Source organism: Lynx rufus, unplaced genomic scaffold (genome assembly GCF_022079265.1).
Source record: "Lynx rufus isolate CCGP_SWC_20201006 ecotype Redwood Valley unplaced genomic scaffold, mLynRuf1.p SCAF_49, whole genome shotgun sequence".
Lineage (NCBI taxonomy): Eukaryota > Metazoa > Chordata > Mammalia > Carnivora > Felidae > Lynx > Lynx rufus.
In genome coordinates, this window is record NW_025814866.1 from 901,371 (window position 1) to 920,641 (window position 19,271).

Genomic DNA, 19,271 nt, shown 5'->3' on the forward strand with positions numbered 1-19,271 from the left:
AATCACATGAGCTGTGAGATGATGACTGAGCCACCCAAGCACCCCTCCACAGCATTTTTCCATGCTGACATCTTTGTTAAAACATCAAGTACCAGGGGTGTCTTGGGTGGCTTAGCTGGTGAAGCGTCTGACTTCGGCTCAGGACGTGATCACACAGTTCGTGAGTTCGAGCTGCACATTGGGCTCTGTGCTGACAGCTCAGAGCCTGGAGCCTGCTTCGGATTCTGTGTCTCCCTCTCTCTCTCTGCCCCTCCCCAGCTAGTGCTGTCTCTCTCAAAAATAAATAAACAGCAAAAATATATACGTATATTACGTACCACTTGGGATTGGATTCAGATCATAGTACACGCTATTCTGGATTGGTTGTGTGTTTTCCGTGTTGTCTTAGATATCTTTTTACAGCAATCTCATCCTTTTTAAAGATTGTGTGGTATTCTAACACATGGTTTTGCTGTAATTCAATTCTTTCTTTACAGTCGCACTTGTATCATTACACATTTATGCAAATGTTCATGTAGGATAAATTCATAGAGGTGGAATAGGTGAATCTGAGGGTATGAACATTTTTTTAAGTTTATTTAGAGAGAGATTGCAAGCGGGGGAGGGGCAGAGAGTGTGAGAGAGAGAATCCCAAGCAGGCTCTGCGCTATCAGCACAGAGCCTGAGGCAGGGCTGGATCTCACAAACTGAGATCATGACCCAAAACGAGATCAAGAGTCAGATACTTAACTGACTGAGCCATCCAGGCACCCCCAAAGGTATGAACATTTTAAGTTTTATGTCTTAGATTGGGCTGCTATAACAAAAATGTCATAGACTGTGTGGCTTAAACAACAGACATGTATTTTTCACAGTTCTGGAGGCTGGAAGTCCAAGATCAAGGTACCGGCAGATTTGATGTCTGGTGAGGGCCCTGTTCCTTGTTCATAAAACCTTCTCGTTTTGTCCTCACGTGGCAAAAAGGATGAGAGCGCTCGGGGGGGTCTCTTTTATAAGGGCACTAACTTCATTCATGAGGGCCCCACTTTCATGACCTAACCCTTCTCAAAGGCTCCACGTCCTAATACCAATCCATTGGGGGTTATAGGAATGGGGGGTTATATAGGAATGGTGGGGGGGGGGGACAGGAACACACAGTTCATAACAAATAGGTATGTTGTTGTCCTGGTTGTAACTCCTGCTCAGTGTTGGAGAATGCTTGTTTCACGTTCCAGATGTAACACAAGGGTGCAATGCCAGTAAAGAGCACATTTCTTTTTTTTTTTTAATTTTTTTTAACGTTTATTTATTTTTGAGACAGAGAGCATGAATGGGGGAGGGTCAGAGAGAGAGGGAAACACAGAATCCGAAACAGGCTCCAGGCTCTGAGCTGTCAGTACAGAGCCCGACGCGGGCTCGAACTCACGGACCGCAAGATCATGACCTGAGCCGAAGTCGGACCCTTAACCGACTGAGCCACCCAGGCGCCCCAGCACATTTCTTATAATGTGAAGTCAGCTTAAAAACCAGCAGACTCGGGGCGCCTGGGTGGCTCAATTGGTTAAGCATCCACCTCTTGGTTTTAGCTCAGGTCGTGATCTCACAGTTTTGTGAGTTCCAGCTCCACATTGGATTCTGTGCTGCAGTGCTTGTGATCTCTGTCTTCCCCTCTCTCTTTCCCCCTCCCCCGCTTGTGCTCTCTCTCACTTGCACTCTCTCTCTCAAAAATAAATGTTAAAAAAATTTTTTTTTAATTGGAAAAAAAAAAAACCCCAAGCAGTCTCAAACCAGACATTAAGAACCAAACAGTGTCCATATAGTGTTAACTTGCTCCTTTCCCATGGGTGTCTGTTAACAGACCTTTCTAGGTAGATCTTTATGTGCCAGCTTTTAAAAAGATGTCTCAGGGGTAAGGGAGGAAAAAGCAGTAGGTTATTCCATTTCTACAATAATAGGCAAACAGATATGAGTATATTTGTAAACTGGGGCACTCTACGTCTAACAGTGCCGCCCAGGAGCAGAGGCTATTGGCGATTCAGTAGTTATTTGCATGCCCCCTGTGCACCCAGAGCTGTGCTAGGGCCTGGATGTAGAAGAAAAGATTTCTTCCTTAGTGGAGTTTGTAGTCTGATTCAGCGGAGATGGACAATAAACCTGTAATTAGGATAATATCAGATTAGGGTGTGTGTTACAGAGGAAATAGGGTAACGTGGCTGACAGTGACTGCTTTAGGTAAGATGACCAACGTATTATGCTTACTGGAGGTGATTACGTCATGGGATTCTTTCTCTTTACACATTTCAGGTATACAGGTTGTATTTGAATTTTTTATGAGCTTGCATTCATTTTGTAATCAGAATAAGACAGTTTTTGGTTTTTCTTTGAAGTTTTTTTTTTTTTATCTTTTCTCATTCCATAGGTTGCCTTTTAGTTTTTGTCGATTGTTTCCTTTGCTGTACAGAAGCTTTGTATTTTGCTGTGGTCCCAATAGTTTACTTTTGCTTTTGTTTTATTTGTTTCAGGAGACATAACTAGAAAAATGTTGCTGTGGCTGATGTCAGAGAAATTATTGCTTGTGCTCTGTTCAAGGATTTTTATGGATTCAGGTGTCACATTTAGGTCTTTAATGCATTTTTGAGTTTATTTTTGTGTATGGTGAAAGAAAGTGGTCCAGTTTCATTCTTTTGCATGAAGAATTGTCCAGTTTTCCCGACACCATTTATTGAAGAGACTGTGCTTTTCCCATTGGATATACTTTTCTTCTTTGTGGAAGATTGACCATACAGCTGTGGGGTTTTTTCCTAGATTTTCTATTCTGTTTTGTTCATCTATGTGTCTATTTTTATGCCAGTACCATATGGTTTTAATTACTACTGCATTGTAATACAATTTAGAATTTGGAATTGTGATACCTCCTGTTTTGTTTTTCTTTTTCAAGATTGCTTTGGCTATTCCAGGTCTTTCGTGGTTCCATACACGTTTTAGAAGTGTTTGTTCTAGTTCTGTGAAAAATGTTGTTTGTTGGTACTTTGATAGGGATTGCATGCAATCTGCCAATTGCTTTGGGTAATGTAGACATCTTAACATTTATTTTTAGGGTAATATTGTTTATATAATAAAACCCATTACGAAATTTAGGAATGGAAAAGCTTGAGTCTTTTTTTGTAATGTTTATTTTTTTAGAGAGAGAGCACACGTGCACATACAAGCAGGGTAGGGGCAGAGAGAGAGAGGAGACACAGAATTCGAAGCAGGCTCCAAGCTTGAGCTGTCAGCACAGAACCCAACGCAGGGCTTGAACTCACGGACTGTGAGATCATGACCTGATCCGAAATCAGATGCTCAACCGACTGAGCCCCCATGTGCCCCAAAGCCCAAGTCTTTAGCAGGCAGGCGCCCTCAGGGTCTTGACTCCTAGGACACTGGTACCTCCTCAGTGGGGGATTACCCTGGTTTATCACTGGGGCACCTGATGGCCAGTCCGACTTGAGCTAAGCAGAATCGCATGTTGGGGGCGCCATGGCCATTGCCAGCAACACTTCAGACTTGGTTAGCACCTTGATATGAGCGGGTTTGTGGTCTGTGAAGGCTGGGGCCAGGGAGCGACCTGAGAAAAACCAAAGGAGAGAATGGGTCTGAGAGCAGAGCTCTTGAGAAGGTGTCCCCCAAGGTGTGTGTAGAACGGGGGATAACTGGGGTGGCGGATGTGACGGAAGTGAGGTCACCTTGAGCCCTGCTGCCTCTCCCCTGGACACCCCAATGTCAGTAGGAGTTAAATGCCCTCACGTCTCTTCTCTGCTGCAGATGCTGTGCGTGAGATCCGGAAGTATGATGATGTGACAGAGAAGGTGAACCTGCAGAATAATCCCGGGGCCATGGAACACTTCCACATGAAGCTTTTCCGTGCCCAGAGGAATCTCTATATTGCTGGCTTTTCCTTGCTGCTGTCCTTGTGAGTGAGGAGGGACAAGGGGCTAGGGGTTGGGAAGGGAGCCCTGGGCTAGCCTGTGACCTTGACTTCTTCAGTCTTTGGTCTTGAACCGGAGGCCTTGTCTGTGTTCTGGAAGCCACCAGATTTCCCCGGAGCCTCCAGCTTTCCTTCTGACCTTCAGAGGCAGTGTGGTGGTGGGAGATCAGTGACTGGAAGGTCAGAAGACTTGTGTTCTGTCTCTGCCATAACTTGCTACGTGCTCTTTTAGGGCGAAACATGCCCAGCTTGCTCTCTGCGTATGGGTTGGAGTAAGTGAAGAGGCGTCGTACTCTGGGAGAGTATCTTTGGAGGCCAACTTAATTAAAGGGGCTAATTGAATAGGAGCCTTTTGGACATGGGCACCTGACCTGAGAAGAGTGGGCAGAAATGTCAGGAAGGGGCTGAGACCATGCTTATGCCCAGCGCCTTCCCCGGTGTAGATCTGTTACAGGAGAATATTGTGCTCCACAGCAGCCTGTGTGTTTCTGGTGGTTTTTGTTTTTTTGTTGTTTTGTTGGCGAGACCGAGTGCCTCAGTCAGGGCTGAGGGGGTGGCTAGTTGGGTAAGACCAAACTGATAATAAAGTACCTGTTTGAGTCTGGAGGCCAGTTTGCTGCCTTCTGCTCTTAAGATTTCCCATCAGAAAGGCCCGGCTGCCCTTGGGCGTGCTAACTGGCTGGGAGTAAACCTTACACTCGGGCCAAGGGCTTCCAGAGGTTAGCAGGGTAGCGTGTGAATTCTTTAGCAGGGCTTTTCTGCCTCTAGTAAGCTGGATATCCTTCTTCAGTGGGCATTAGAATGACTACCTGCTTGGGTTTCAGGTTTGCAAAAGAAAAGTCCCTTGTTCAGGTGACCTTAACCACTTCAGGTCGAAGTTGGAAGGTGGTAGGGTTGGAGCCGGAAAGGGCAGAGCTTTTCCAAGTGGTCTGTTGGATCACTGAAGGGGTCTGCAGGCATGCTGTCTTCAAACTGGAGAGTCCAGCAGCGAGAAGGCTGGGAGGATACATACCCTGGAGTTGGAGGGTTTTGGGATGCTCCGAAAAAGAGGCGTGATCTTGTGGTTTGAGACTGAAAGGGAAGCAGGTCCTGGGAGATTGAGTCTAACTGTAGGTGAGCCCCTGGGAGGAGGAAGAGTTGACTGTGTCTGAAGAGCACACAGAGGCCTTGGGGTGTGGGGAGGGACTCCCAGGCCAGCTTACGTTTTCTGTGGAAGATAGGAAGGACAGAAAGAAAACTAAGGACCGCACCAAGAGAGCACACAGAGCTGTAAGAAAAGTGTCGTCAGGAAGGCGAAAGCCTGCAGTGAGCTGGATGGTGAAACAAAGAAAGACCTGAGGCAAAGGTAGTTACTTTGACCTTTTTATGTAAGGTAAGGAAAGGGCGGGCAGAAAGCCAAGGGTAAAGGAAGCCTTGGAACGAGAGAATGGAAATCCCAGGTGAGGGGCTTAACTTCTGCTCAGACTAACGGCATCCTGTCCAGAGGCTCTTTGAGGCCTTCTGCAGGTGAAATTGCTGGTCCTTGAGGAGCCACGGGGTAGGAGAGGTGCTGGGAGACTCCACACAAACACCCCAGTTTCCAGCCGAGGGAGAGGGCTGGTGAAGAACTGACTAGAGTGTGCAGGCCTGACTTCGATCTCAGTTCGTGTTTTAGAAAGAGTAATAGCCTGTATGCTCTCAGAGAAGAGAGAGAGATCATTGGTGACTATGAACTCAGAGAGCATGAGTTCTGTCCGTCTCACCTGCCCTCCATCCATTTAGTGTGTCTGGACTTTCTCAGCACGGTGTTTGCCAGGCTCTCTTTGGATTCCTAGGGACCAGATGCCGAAGTGCGGTCAGGGTGCTGGCATGACAGGATGCAGTCAGGTGGGATCCTAACTCCCATGAGTAGCTGCTGCAGGGACCCGCTGCATTTGGGGACAGCCTCCACTCTCAGCCTGCTCAGCATTTCTCTGCGGAGGACACTTGGGGCTTGTCATGGTGAGCAGGTGCTGAGAGAGATGGGAGCTGGGAGGGCTTGAACAGCAGGTAGGTTAGCTGCCACTGGGAATCCACAGCTGTCTGGATGGGTTCACTAATAGGGCCGAGTCTAACAAGACTCGAGGTTTTTGTTTTGTTTTTGTTTTTCAACTTTTTTTTACTCTTTATTTGTTTTTGAGAGAGAGAGAGAGACAGCTCAAGCAGGGGAGGGGCAGAGAGAGAGGGAGACACAGAATCCGAAGCAGGTTCCAGGCTCTGAGCTGTCAGCACAGAGCCTGATGCGGGGCTTGAACCCATGAACCATGAGATCATGACTGGAGCTGAAGTCGGACACTTAACCCACTGAGCCACCCAGGTGCCCTGCGACTCGAGTTTTTAGTGGGGGACACATTTGTAAATGACTGTGTAGGTTCACAAAGGGCGGCAGAGCCAGGGCCAGTCAGGATCTCCTACGGACCTGGGGTTGTGGCTTCTTGCAGCCTAGGGGCAGGTAGTGGCAGAAGAAGAGCTCTTAGCCCCCTGCGTGAAGGCTGGGGCTGCCAGGAGGGAGGTGCCAGCCTCGTTGACCTGTGTCGGCTGGTGCTGCCTGGAGGGTTGCATTTGGGACCCCACCTCTTGCTAGACGCTGGCAAACTGCAGATTTGCATATCTAAACTAACGAGATTAGAATTCAGAGGTGGTCACCGTGGAGGGTAGAGTGGTGCTTATTCTCCACGTTCTGTGTCTTTGAAGTTACTCTCCTGACGGTTCTGCTTTCACAGTCTCTTCCAGAGGGACCCTCCGGGACAGGGCCGTGTGGCTGGGCCAGGGGCAGTGGGTAGCCAAGAGTGCCAGGCGAGTGAGTGTGTGCTCGTCTCAGTCCCCTCTCTCTGCAGCGCTGTGCACCTGGGTGCTCCAGCGTCATTCCTGCGGTTGACTTGTTGACGTGGACAGTACACACTCAAGTCTGGTTCTGGGGATGTTTTGGTAAATGCCGAGTCCGGTAACAGCATCATCATCGGGATACAGTTTCCTTTGTAACCTAAGGGGGCGGCTTCAGAGAAGAACACTACTCGTTTACATGCTAGGCTGTTCCCAGAAGGATGCACAGAAGTTAGGAGGATGGAGTGAAATTTGAGCTCGCCGTTCCGGTCTGCTCTTATTCTCTGCCCTAGGAGCCATCTCCCCCACTTTGCCGTGACCTGTCCATTTTACAAGCACCGAACACTTGATCTAGTTCCCTTTTAAACGAGTCAGCCGGGACAAGAGACTGTGGTAGCTTCTTGGGCGTGGTTGTTCCGGGAGCCACGGATCTCCTACCTCTCCATTGTAGCTAGAAGATGCTTCACTGCCCCTGCTGCACCCTCCCATGTCCCTGTCCAGTAGCTGATCCAAAAAGATGTGAGGTTGGTCTCGTACAGCTTCTTAGAAGAGGAAACGGTAACCCCAGGGATCAGTGTGGATTCCCCAGTTGCCCACAAATAGTCTGTGTAATTGTTTCTAAAATTTTCCAGAAAGACATACTCCTCTGTAATCTAGGGGTGAGGTCTTATACGGTGGCTGTGGTCCTTGAGGAACTTCTCTCTTTGCACGTAAACCATAGAAGTGTCTTGTCTAGACTTGACGTCCACATGACCCATATACGTGGCTTGCAGGAAACTCAATGAAAACAAAACTGTCTTTTTTGTTACTTTTATTATAGTGTTATACCTGTTCATCACAAAATAAAGGCCCCCAAATAATCTAGAAGTGTCAGGCACCTGGGGCACCTGACTGGCTCAGTCGGTGGAGCATGTGACTCTTGATCTTGCTTGGGGTTGTGAGTTCAAACCCCATGTCGGGTAGAGAGGTTACTTAAAAATAAAATATTTTAAAAAAAATGTCAGGCGCAGGAGGGAGTGCCTCGTCTCATCCCCAGAGATGGGTAATAATTGGGATGTTTCCAAAGTTTTAAAATAACGTTTTACGTAACGTGTAACTTTTCTCTTACGAGTGCCGTGGGTTCTTTTGCTCTGCTCTGACTTGCCCTTTTCACTCAATGATCTATCTTCGTGATTTTTCCAAATGACTCATGCAGACTTCTCTTGTTTTTAACGGTCGTGTAGTCAGTCATGTGAGGGGACCATTGTGCGTTTAACCAGTTCCCTGCTCCCAGATACGTGAGCTGGTTTGAAATATTTAGTATTAGAAACCACTTTCCCACGTCAGTCCTCCCAGGCACTGTGTTCCTTTTTGCCTCTGAACTCTCTCGAGTCGTGGGAAATGGATCCGTGGTGTCCTGTTCCCCTGGCGCCTCGCTGCTCTGACCGCCTGTAGCCCAGCAGCCTCAGTAGGAACTGAACCTGGGAGCTTGTTGGAAACGCAGATCCCCAGACCTGCCCCCGGCCTCCTGGTGAGGGCCTGCGCTTGAGCAAGCTCCCGGCTGCTCCCCGCCCCGTGCACATTAGTGCTTGGATGGCACCGCTCTGGCACATCTACCCAAGCGCAGTGCTCCAGAGGTCACCAGCGGATGGCAGTTGTGGCCGTGTTGTGCAGTTTCACTACCTGGGATAGGAGTCCTCTGTGTCTGGACACAGTCAAAGGCATTTAAAACACTTGGAGAGCTCTCTTGCTCTCCTTGTTTATCTGCTTGGTTCAGAAACCATGCTGTGCCTGCCCTGTGACGTTTGAAGCACTTTCCCCTTTGAAGAACGGCTGTCTCGTCTGTTAGCACCTACTGTGTGCCCTACGTGGAGGGCTGCCTCCTTGTATTGTTTTGTTCTACGTGTCTTTGTCTGTGGGCCCCTGAACATGTTGTTTTAATATTTTTAAATTCATTTTTTATTTTTTTACTTTAAAATTATTTTTTTAGAGAGAGTGCACACATAACACACACAAGTGGGTGGGGGGGGGGGAGAAAATTCCAAGCAGGCTCCACACCCAGCACAGAGCCCGATGCTAGGCTTGATCACAACCACGAGGTCATGACCTGAGCCCAAATCAAGAGTTAGACGTTCAACAGACTGAGCCACCCAGGCGCCTCTAAGAATTTTCTTTTCTTTTTAAGTAATCTCTGTACCCAAGGTGGGGCTCGAACTCATGACCTCAAGATCAGGAGTTGCATGCTCTCCCAGCTGACTCAGCGTGGTGCCCCGGAACCACTTAACTCCTGTCAGCTGTACGCAAACCTCCAAAAGAACGAGCAAGAGAGATCTCTCTCTGCAGGGTCAGGTTTGGTTTTGTTATGGCAGTTGCTTTGTGTGTTCCCACTCACAGTCGTCACTCAGCGGACACGTGAGCATTACTTGCCACGAGACGGTGCCGGGTTGTTGCCACGGAAAGGAGAAGACGACAGGCAGTTGGGGGAGGCCTGCACATGAGTAGCCCTTCCTGCCCTGTGTTGGAGCTACGGCTGGAGAGGATGCCTGGGGTGCCACGCCCGTACAGATCCACACGTAGAGTCACAGCGTCTGAAGAAGGACTCAACATTGGGAAGTCAGGAGACTGGATCCCCCCAGGTCAGGGCGTGGCTTTGGATAGGCTCCTCCCCTCTTGGCACTCTGTGTTCTCATCTGTTAAAATGAGGGCTTGTCTCTAAGACTGCGTGGCCCTGTGACCTCACCTCTGTGTGTGAGCTGTTTGTGTGGCTCATTAGGGTTCTGGTTCCGTTCAGACCCAGGAAGAACTTTAATAATCGGCTTTGTTCTGTGGGCCTTATCAGTGGAGAGACAAGTGGCCCGAGTCGCACAAGTTCTAAGTGGCCCGAGCCCAAGCTCACACCTAGTCTGATCCTCTGCTCAGATAGCCGCTCATCTGGTGGGAGCTGTCAATATCAGATTGTTGGTTTTCAGCCCGCCTCTGACTGTAGACCAGATGGTGGGCTGGTTTTTTCCCCCAAGTAGTTATTGCCCAGCTTTTGGTAGAAAGGCTCCTGTGCCGTTTATAAGCTAAAATCTACCTTCCTGCATGTCCTCCTTGTTAGTGTTGCTTTCACGAGTCTGACTACTCTCTCGGTCCCTTTCATACAGCTGAAGATTATTGCCATCTGGTAACACATAGTCCTTGGAGGAAGATGAGGCTTTAAATACATAAAATAAATTTTTTGAAATGTTATTATTCCCGTAACCGCTGTTGACCCATACCTTTGCTGTGTATCTTCATAAGAGTTTTTTACACCTGACAGCAGCTACCACTTGCTAAGCATTCTATATACCACACCCAAGCAGGGGTGCCTGGAGGGTTCAGTTGGTTGAGCATCAGACTTAATTTTGGCTCAGGTCATGATTTCACCGTTCGTGAGTTTGAGCCCCATGTCAGGTTCTGAGCTGACAGTGAGGAGCCTGTTTGGGGTTCTCTCTGTCTCTCTGCCCCTCTCCTGCTCACTTACATGTGGGTGCGTTCTCTCTCTCTCTCTCTAAATAAACATTTAAAAAAAAAAAGAGGCTCTGGGGCGCCTGGGTGGCTCAGTCGGTTAAGCGTCCGACTTCGGCTCAGGTCATGATCTCACGGTTTGTGAGTTCGAGCCCCGTGTCAGGCTCTGTGCTGCCAGCTCAGAGCCTGGAGCCTGCTTCGGATTCTGGGTCTCCCTCTCTCTCTGCCCCGCCCCTGCTCACAGTGTCTCTTTCTCTCAAAAATAAACATTAAAAAACTTTTCTTTAAAAGGCGGGCTCAACCAGTAGCTGCCACGTGGGAACTTGCATTTTCTTTCTACCAAGTTTATCATGAGCATCGTTCTAGAACAACTGATCTGCCTCTCCAGCATTATTGCATGTCTAACCAGTTATCCACTGTTGAGCATCAAACCCCTCTTCCCCCATTTTTCTGGTCATAAACCGTGAAAACACCCCTCAGTTGCCATTTTGCACGCACCTCAGGCCAGGTGCTGTGGGTCTCCTGATCCTGTTGGAAGCCTCTGCCTCTTTCGTTTGTGTTTGCACATGTTGCGCTGGTAGGTGCTGGCTCGGCCCCTGAACCCGAGGAAGTTCGTCTGAGTGTGGGGTGCGTGGGTCAGGTGTGGTGAGAGCGAGGGTAGAGGGCTTTGAGTGCTGCTTTCTGAGTTTGCACCTGACCTCCGTGTGGCAGAGGGCACTGCATCTTGGTCAGAGTCGCGTGTCCGTGTTTGACAACGGCGCAAAGGTTGGAGTGGGTGGGAGAGTCCAGATGGAGGGAGACCGAGTCGGAGTTTGTGGGAGAGCGAGCTGCCGGTGGCCTGAGGCAGGGCACAGTAGCAGGGGTGCTGAGGGAGGTTGGAGAGGTGCAGGTGAGAAGGGGAGGAGCCAGCGGGGTTTCTGAGGCCGAGGGGCTGGCGGTTGTGCTGGGGGCGCTTGCAGAGTGGCGGTGCCAGAAGATCCATGTGTTGGAAGGAAGGGAGCTGGCAGGGCTCGCTGGCAGGAATGAGGACCAGGCTCAAGGAGGCAAAGGGCGGCCAGTCAGCAGGATGGGCCGTGGGCGGCTTCGTGGAGGGGTTGACGGATGGGTAGAGGGAAGTGCCGGCAGGGTGGCCGCTCCCTGGGATTGAGATGCGGTGAAACGGAAACATGCCAGGAGAGGTAAGACCGGGATAGAGACCCAGAGACTGCAGTGCAGGTTAGTGGATGTGGGGACCACGGAGGAAGAGAGCGATGCTCAGAAGAGAGGCTGCTCGTGGCACTGGCTCCGAGCAGGGTCAGGAGCACGTTGGGTGGCTGGAATTGGGTTGAGCACTCCTCATAATTGGGGAAGAGGGCCTTGGGCTTAAAGAAAGCATCACATCCTTAAATAAGCCTGCTCTTCCCTCCAGCAGTGGGCGGCAGGGGGTGGGAGCGGGGTCTGGGCTTTCGTCCCCTCTCTGCTGCATGGGTCCCCTCTCTGCTGCATGGCGGCGCTGATGTGGGCAGCTGCTTCCCTTCCCGGGTCCTCGTGCTCCTTTCTCTTTGGGCTGGGCCACAGAGTTGAGAACTGCTGTCCCAACCCAGAAGCCTGGAGGTGCTCTGCCATTTTTCCTTGTCCCCTGTGATCTGTCCCTGTGGGGTTTTTTTTTTTTTTTAATCCTGGTAAAGTACATGTAACGTTAACCGTCGGAACCATTTTGAAGCGTACGGTGCAGTACTGTTGAGGCCGTGCACGCTGTCGTACAGCCACGTTCCAGAACTCTTCACCTTATAGAACTGAGACCGTCCCCCTTTGGCCTAGGGATCCCACCTCCCGAGCCTGCCTTCCTCATCTTTGGAACCACTGCCATGGCGGCACTGCTCTCATCCCACCTGGGCTTCCTGATGCCATTTTTGCCCCCGTAGCCCCAGACAAGTGATCTTCCCGACACGGAGAATTGATCCCACCACCCCCTCCTTTCAGTCCGTCCCTCCACAGCACCTTTGGCCTAGAGGCTTGACAGCCAGCTCCTTCAGGACGTGAGCCCTCCTTTGCAGCCTTCTATAGTCTCTGCCTTGCCCTCTATATGTCATGAGCTGGCTCTGTGGTTCCCCTTTCCCAAGTGTTTCTGTGGCATCTGCTTGGAAGCCCCCCTCCCCATTCTCCCCTGATGGCCCAGCTAACGCCTGCTGCCTCTTCATGCTTTCCTGAAGCGTCTCTCCCGACTCTGCTCTGTGAGGCCCGCTCCGCGCCGTTCGCTGGCCTTAAAGGCTGTCCTCCAAGGCCCCAGGCAGCCTGTGAGGTGTGGCACGGGAACCTGGGCTCGTCCGCTGCAGGCTGGTCAGCTCTGTGCCAAGGGGCTGGGTGCACACCACGGGCTGGTTAAACCACTAGGGACTGAGTAAGGCGTTGTGGGCAGGTGAGGACAGTTTTAGGCCTCTGTCCGGGTTGAGCCTGGCAGACTGCCACGGCAGGCGTTCTAGATTGGAAGCCCAGCTCTCCGGTCTCCTGAGCTCCCGCAGTAGAGACCCCAGGGGCGTTATGAAAACAGCGCGTGGACCCCCAGAAGGTGCGGATGGCTGTTGGCCCCGGCACCACACTTGGGTCCTCCGGTCTGTGGCAAGGATACCTGCAGGTTGCTGCTTAGTAAAGATTTGGGCAATTGCAGGCTCTGTCCAGTCTATTAGTATCTCACACCCCTTTCCTCGGTTCTTGCTTCCCCACTTGAGACTGGCAGCTGGCCATCATCCCTCTGGAGTCGCTGGGACTGTGGCCGCACAGCAGCTCCTGCTGGGCTGTTTTGAGTGTTCAGAGGGCCACACTGTCTCTTTTTTTCCCTCTGCTTTTGCTAAAATGTCAGTCCGGGTCGGGACCAAAGTAGTGCTCACCATCCAGACCCAGGACCCCTGGACCCCACAACGTGTAACGACCTGAATTTGGTCCACAGGGATCTCTTGTCTTCTGTGTACCCCTCTGGGTTGGATTGTGTTGCTGCGTTTAGTCCAGATGGGGCTACCCCTCTGCTTCTCTGCCGAGTTTCTCTCCTTAATGGCCACTGACCTAGGGGCTGAGTTGCTTGTTTGAAGCTGATTGAGTCCCTGTTAACCCCCAGGGTAGAATTCATCCAGACCCTCTGAGGCGGGCAAGGGCTCTGCTTTGCCTTCAGGCCAGCCCTGCTTACCGCCGGCCTCTAGCTCTGCGGACAGTTGTTGCCTGCGTGACTACCGGGGCTTGTGCTGAAGGTGAGGGGAGCTGAGCTGCCTGCCTGTGTCGGGCAGGGGCCCGCGTCCGGCCTGGGCTCTGCTGCTCTGCCCTGACCGTTGGCCGCTTCCCCCTCCCCCCGTGATGACCCGTGGCGGCCCTGAGAGGCAGGCTGCTGTGACCATAGTGGGCTTGGGAATCGGATATGGCTTTGGAAACCTGGGTCTGTTCCTGGCTGTTCGGTGACCTCGGGTAAGTCACGTAAGCAACTTCCCTGAGCCTTTCCCCGGATCTGTAGAGCGAGGATGAGGGTACTCCTTGTGTGCTTGGGGTGGGGGTTGAGGGGATTCAGGAGATGTTCTCAGCCTCGTTTCTGGCACGTAGGGAGTATTTTGTAAATAGTAGCTGTTCTCTGCATCACCTCGAGGAGGGCTAGACTCTTGTGGGCTTTTCCTCACTGTGCGGTAGGCTGTGCCAAGCCCAGGTGGAGAGTCAACGAGAAGGCCCAGTCTTGGTCCTCAGGGACCTCGTGTCCCTGGTCGGGCACGGGGCTGGTGGAGTGGAGCGGGAAAGGCACTGCAGCCGGAGCAGAAGGTCGGGGGAGGGCATCCTCAGGGCACCCAGTGAGGTGGTGTTCGGGGGCTCTCAGCCCGGGCCAAGTGCTGGAACCGCCCCGGCTGCTGCTCTTTTTCTTGACCATTTATAGAGGCGGACTAGGAGTCTGGCCGTGCCCCCGCCCCAGCGCCCCAGTGCGATTTCAGCAGCGAGCGCCTCATGGCCGCTCCCCACTGCCAGGGTCCCCTCGCCGTGGATTACTTTGAAGCAAATCCCAGATCTCATGTTTATGGGCAAAGCAAAATTTAGGTTTGTCTCTTTGCAAAGAGAGGAACTTAAAGTCATAAGCAATAGTAAGGACTTTATGGTAACAGCTTTGTCATGTAATCTTGTTAGTGACTATTCATGTATTCTTGATTGCCTTGTAGGTTTGGGGTTGGGGTTTTTTTCTTAATTTTTTTAACGTTTTTATTTATTTTTGAGACAGAGCATGAGCAGGGGAGGGGCAGAGAGAGAGGGAGACACAGAATCTGAAGCAGGCTCCGGGCTCCGAGCTGTCAGCACAGAGCCCGATGCGGGGCTCGAACTCGCAGACTGAGATCATGACCTGAGCCGAAGTCGGACGCTCAACCGACGGAGCCACCCAGGTGCCCCGGGGTTGGGGTTTTTTATAGTTTGTTTAAATTGGTATCTAGGTGAGGCAACTAAGGGATTTTTAAAATCCTGATGCTCAGGCCTGCTGAAAGATGGAGTGATTTAGGTGGCGGCCTTGTCACAGAAGGCCGGGCACGGCTTTGGTCCTCAGTTCCTCTTGCCCCGCTGCTCTATCGGTGGCTGTATTGGCTGCGGTCATTTTTCTGAGGGTACGAACAGATCTGGACACCAGGACAGCACTGCAGACCTGGACACTGAGGAAGTCTTATGGAAGCGCCCCCTCCAAGGCCCACTCCGCCCACTTGTAGGGGCATGCAGTGTCCTGTGGGTGCTGGACCAGGAGGGGCTCTGGTGGAGGGGCTGTGCTGAAGCAGGAGACAGGGAGTTCTTCACACACTGTCCCAGCAGGACCGTCTGACATGCCTCGGAAAAAGCCTCGCGGAACAAGCGTCCACTTTTAAAATCCAGATTGTCTGCTCAGCTACTTGATTTGGTCTGAAGAATTCCCTTCTTTGTGCTCTAAAAGCAAACGGTGAATGATCTCCTCCTTTGGGGCAGAGCACCAAGTGCGCAGAGAGGTTCCTTCTTCTGGGCTCCAAGGTCATTGAAAGCCTGGCCTTCCAGGAGGGCCCCTTTCTGAGGCAGAGGGTGTGGGAGCCGGGAGCAGGGTTCTGGATGGAAAGGGACCAGTAGGGCTCCCTGCACTGCCCTCTACCAGCTGTCTGCAGGGTGGAACTGCTCGTGCTGCCAGAGCGTGCTGGTGGCACTGAAGAGCTGGACTTGGCCATTTAATGTCATTCTAATTCATTTAAACTCAAAAGGATATGTGGCTGGTGGCCTTCGCACAGGACTGTGTAGCTGAAACCACTTCTCATCCTTTAATTCGATGCCCTGGTCCAAGCATGTTTCCCACGCTCCCAGCGCGGCACATTGCCTGCTGGAGGCACTGCCTTGTTTCCTTTGGACTTTAGTTACTACCGTACTGGGCACATCCAGGGCTGACGGCTCCCTCCCTCCCACTCCTTTGACTTCTGCGGTCACCAGGTGGACCACCGGCATGTTTGAGTCCTGGCTGTCTGCCCTCCCTCATTCAGTTGCTCTCTGTTCTCCAGGTTACACAGAACCTATCAGATAGCTGGTTGCAAGAAGGCAACACGATAGCCCCCCCCACCCCCAGCAGCACAGCTCGCTCCTGTCCTTTGCTTCTCTTTAGTTCTATGGGGTGGACAGCCACATGCTTCCACCCGGGTCCCCTCTAGCTGGCTTCACTGGCCTCAGGGTGGGCGAGCACCACCTGGCTGTTGCTATAGGCGCTGGCATTTACCCTGACCCTTGTGCCCCGCCTCCCCATTTTCTTTTTTTTTTTTTTTTTCAACGTTTATTTATTTTTGGGACAGAGAGAGACAGAGCATGAACGGGGGAGGGGCAGAGAGAGAGGGAGACACAGAATCGGAAACAGGCTCCAGGCTCTGAGCCATCAGCCCAGAGCCTGACGCGGGGCTCGAACTCATGGACCGCGAGATCGTGACCTGGCTGAAGTCGGACGCTTAACCGACTGCGCCACCCAGGCGCCCCCCCGCCTCCCCATTTTCTATAGCCTCTGTGCTTGAGGGCTAAGAGGAAGGTCAGGCACGTATGCAAGGGTGTTCACGGGTAGGCCCTCTGGAACGACTGTCCTTGGATCTTGAGTCAACTCTTCCTGCTGATTTCTAGGCCTTCTTTTCATGACTCCAGGCTTCTTAGGGTGTGAGTTTCCTGGGGCCGCTTCTGCACTGTTGCTTTCATTCTACTTTCCCCGAAGCCTTTTGCTAGGGCATCACCTGGCTTTTGGTTCCTCTCCATGATGGCCTTTTCCTCCTGTATGTTTTTTCCTGGACAGGTGGGCAGGCTGGGGTCACCCAGAATCCACCCTGTGGAGCTCCTTTCTGGCGCCAGGCTGCAGTCAGTCTGGAGAGTCAACAGGTGGCACTGTGACACTAGCTTGTGCCCACTTGCACAGGGGCAGCAGAGTGAAGGGGAGTTGCCTGCCTTCTTGTCCCCATAGTGGGGTCCTGGTGACCCAGTGATGCAACTCACCTGAGGGCATGGCACCAGGAGATGCCTGGTAAATGCTAAGTGGGCAGGATCAGCAACAGGGTCAGGGTCATGGGGGGCGGGGAGGGGGTTGCCACAACCATGGAATATTCCATTTGGACCTTGGGAGGACCCTCCCCTTGCTTGTACCCCACTTCCTGTTAAGCCCTTGTCTGCCTCCCCCACTTGCCCAGAAGAGGGACACAGGATTGGTGCAAAGCACGTAAGAACCATGTCTTCCCCACTTGATATGGTTGGCACTGTTTCTTTAGTGTCCACACAGAGAGTCTGTTTCTCCCGCGTTCCCTGTTTACTCAACCTTTTATAAAAGCACGAGAGCACTGCTCAGTGTCCAAAAACATTTTATAAGAAAGCTGAGTTGAATTCAGGTATTTGGGGATGACGTTTATCTGCCAAGGAGACATCTGGATTTTCTTAAGGTTTGTGTGCCGGCTTTTCCCCTCTGTCGCTGGGTGCATTTATTCCGGACGCTGGGCCTGTCAGCCTCGTGCCTTTGGGAAATCCCTTTGGCTCCTGGGTTCTCGTGTGTTGTCCAGACGTGGATGGCTAAGAACAGTCACGTGCCTGCATCATAGTTCTTGGGCAGTGGAGCAGAGTGTGATGGAGGGTAAGGGGCAGGAGACAGAAAAGAGTACATCAGTCTTTTGTCCTGCCTGGCATCTCTTACTTAGGCTATTGAGATTTGGAGATTCTGAAGCTGAGCTCTTCTCCCGTGTCTGCTCTGTCCTGGGTCTGGGGCCTGATGGAGACTCAGAGCACTGAGGGAACTCATAAAAGAGCACATTGGTGTGCCGTGAAGGGCCGCGGGGATAGTGGCGCAGCTGGATCTTGACGGGCAGGTTGGAGGCAAGAACTCGGGCCCAGTATGCGGGGGCACTTCCAGAAGGCCAGCTCCTGGGCTCACTGCTCTTGGCTTGGCCCTGGGCCCCCCGGCTTTGGTGATGAGTGTTTTTCCGCCTGCCTCTTAGCTACCACTGCAGTCACGAGCCTGGCTTGCTCATCAGCACGGTCTTACATGGCATCTCTCCACTGCTGTTTCCCGTCACCCTATTGCTCGACTGAGTGGCAAGTTCTGTGCCTGTGTCCTTGTCAGTGTGGCTGGGTTGAGGGACAGTGGAGTTGGGCGGAGGGGAGCCAGGGCCCCGGGGAACAAATGACGATTTGGAGAGGTGGTAAGGGGGAGAACAGAGTGACAGCAGCGTGGCCACGCAGCACGGCCACGTGGGGGTGTGCAGAGGCGCTGTGGGAGAACCAGGAAAGGAGGACCCAGGAGGGTCAGGAAAGGCTTTTTGGGAAGGTGGTGGTTGAGCTGGATGTGACTCGGCGGTGGGCGTTCTGAGACAGAAGAGGAAAGGCTGCTGCAGGCTGGGGTGCGGTGGCATGGAGAGCAGGCGAGCGAGAACCTGGCGTGTTCCAAGAATGCCCGGCCATTGGGTGTTACTGGAGCAGAGCCTCCGTGGGTGGTGAGGGGAGAGGGCCCACGGTGGGTCTGGCATCAGAGGGCTTGAAGCAGAGGGGTGACACGATCAGATTGTCCTGGAGAAAGACCACTCTGGTTTGCTTCTGGGGTGTGGATTGCAAAGTCGGATGGTCGTGGATAGGGAGGAGGCTCTCAGGAGCTGTTAAAATCACCCAGGGAAAGGAGTATTGAGGCCATCGCCGTTGGCAGTGGGGACGACTGAGAGATTGTCTGGAGGTGATGTGGACGGGACTGGGTGGGGGCTGGGGGTGGAAGGAGAAGGGTGCAAGGTGCTGTGGAAGCAGAGTGTGGGTAGATTGGCAATGTCCTTCACAATGGGGTGCAGGGATGGCCCGCCCAAGGACATGCTGAGCGGGGCTTGTTTCGGGGCCCCTCTGGAGCCGCCTTTAGCAGGCAGTTAGATGTAGGGGTTTAGCGTGAGATCAACCCCGTTGGTGGTGAGTTCAGTGGGTAGTGAGGGTTGCTTGAGTCCGAGGCGGGAGAGACTCCCACAAGGAAGGCAACCTGTCAGCTGCACCGAGTGCCACGAATAAGCGCCCCAGGGATTCCAGGGCACTCCTTTGATCTGGTGGTTAGGCCAGAAGCTGTCCTGCCCCTGACTTGGCCAGGGCAGGTCTTAGGTTAGTGGGCTGCCGAATGGAGGGAGGAAAGGAGGGAGGAGAGGAGGAGGGGCTTGGGCCAGCAGGAGGGAGAGCTCCTTGAGAGCCAGGTTCCTGGAGGGAGGAATTACCAGAACCGACCAGGGCAGGGTTGGAGGAACAGGTCTGACAGGGAGCCAGAGGATGAGAGATCAGGGGCTGGGGCGGGGTACCGGAGGGTGCCTGCTCTGGTGGTTTCTGTCCCGCACCGAATGGGGTGATCCTCACTAAGGGCAGTGAGCTCGGGCGGGGCTGGAGCAGGTTGAGGTTTCGGGAAGCTCCTTGCAGGGCTCTTGTGCTAGTTTCTGGGTTTTTCCCTGGCCTGTGTTAGTAACCCTGCTTCTCCGTAGCTGGGGACATGCTGGGAGGGTGCTGAGGAGAGCTGGGCTCCTGCTGTGTCGCTAGCGTCATCACC

At 52.4% G+C, this 19,271-nt stretch overlaps 1 protein-coding gene across 2 annotated transcripts in view; it reads left to right on the top strand.

The window, feature by feature from the left end:
* Positions 1–19,271, top strand: part of BCAP31 (B cell receptor associated protein 31) — a 30,160-nt gene that overhangs the window by 5,614 nt on the left and 5,275 nt on the right. For both annotated transcript variants that reach the window (XM_047098396.1, XM_047098397.1), the window contains one exon: positions 3,784–3,931. In XM_047098396.1, coding sequence (XP_046954352.1) covers positions 3,784–3,931 — 148 coding nt within the window. The remainder of the gene's footprint in view (positions 1–3,783; positions 3,932–19,271) is intronic.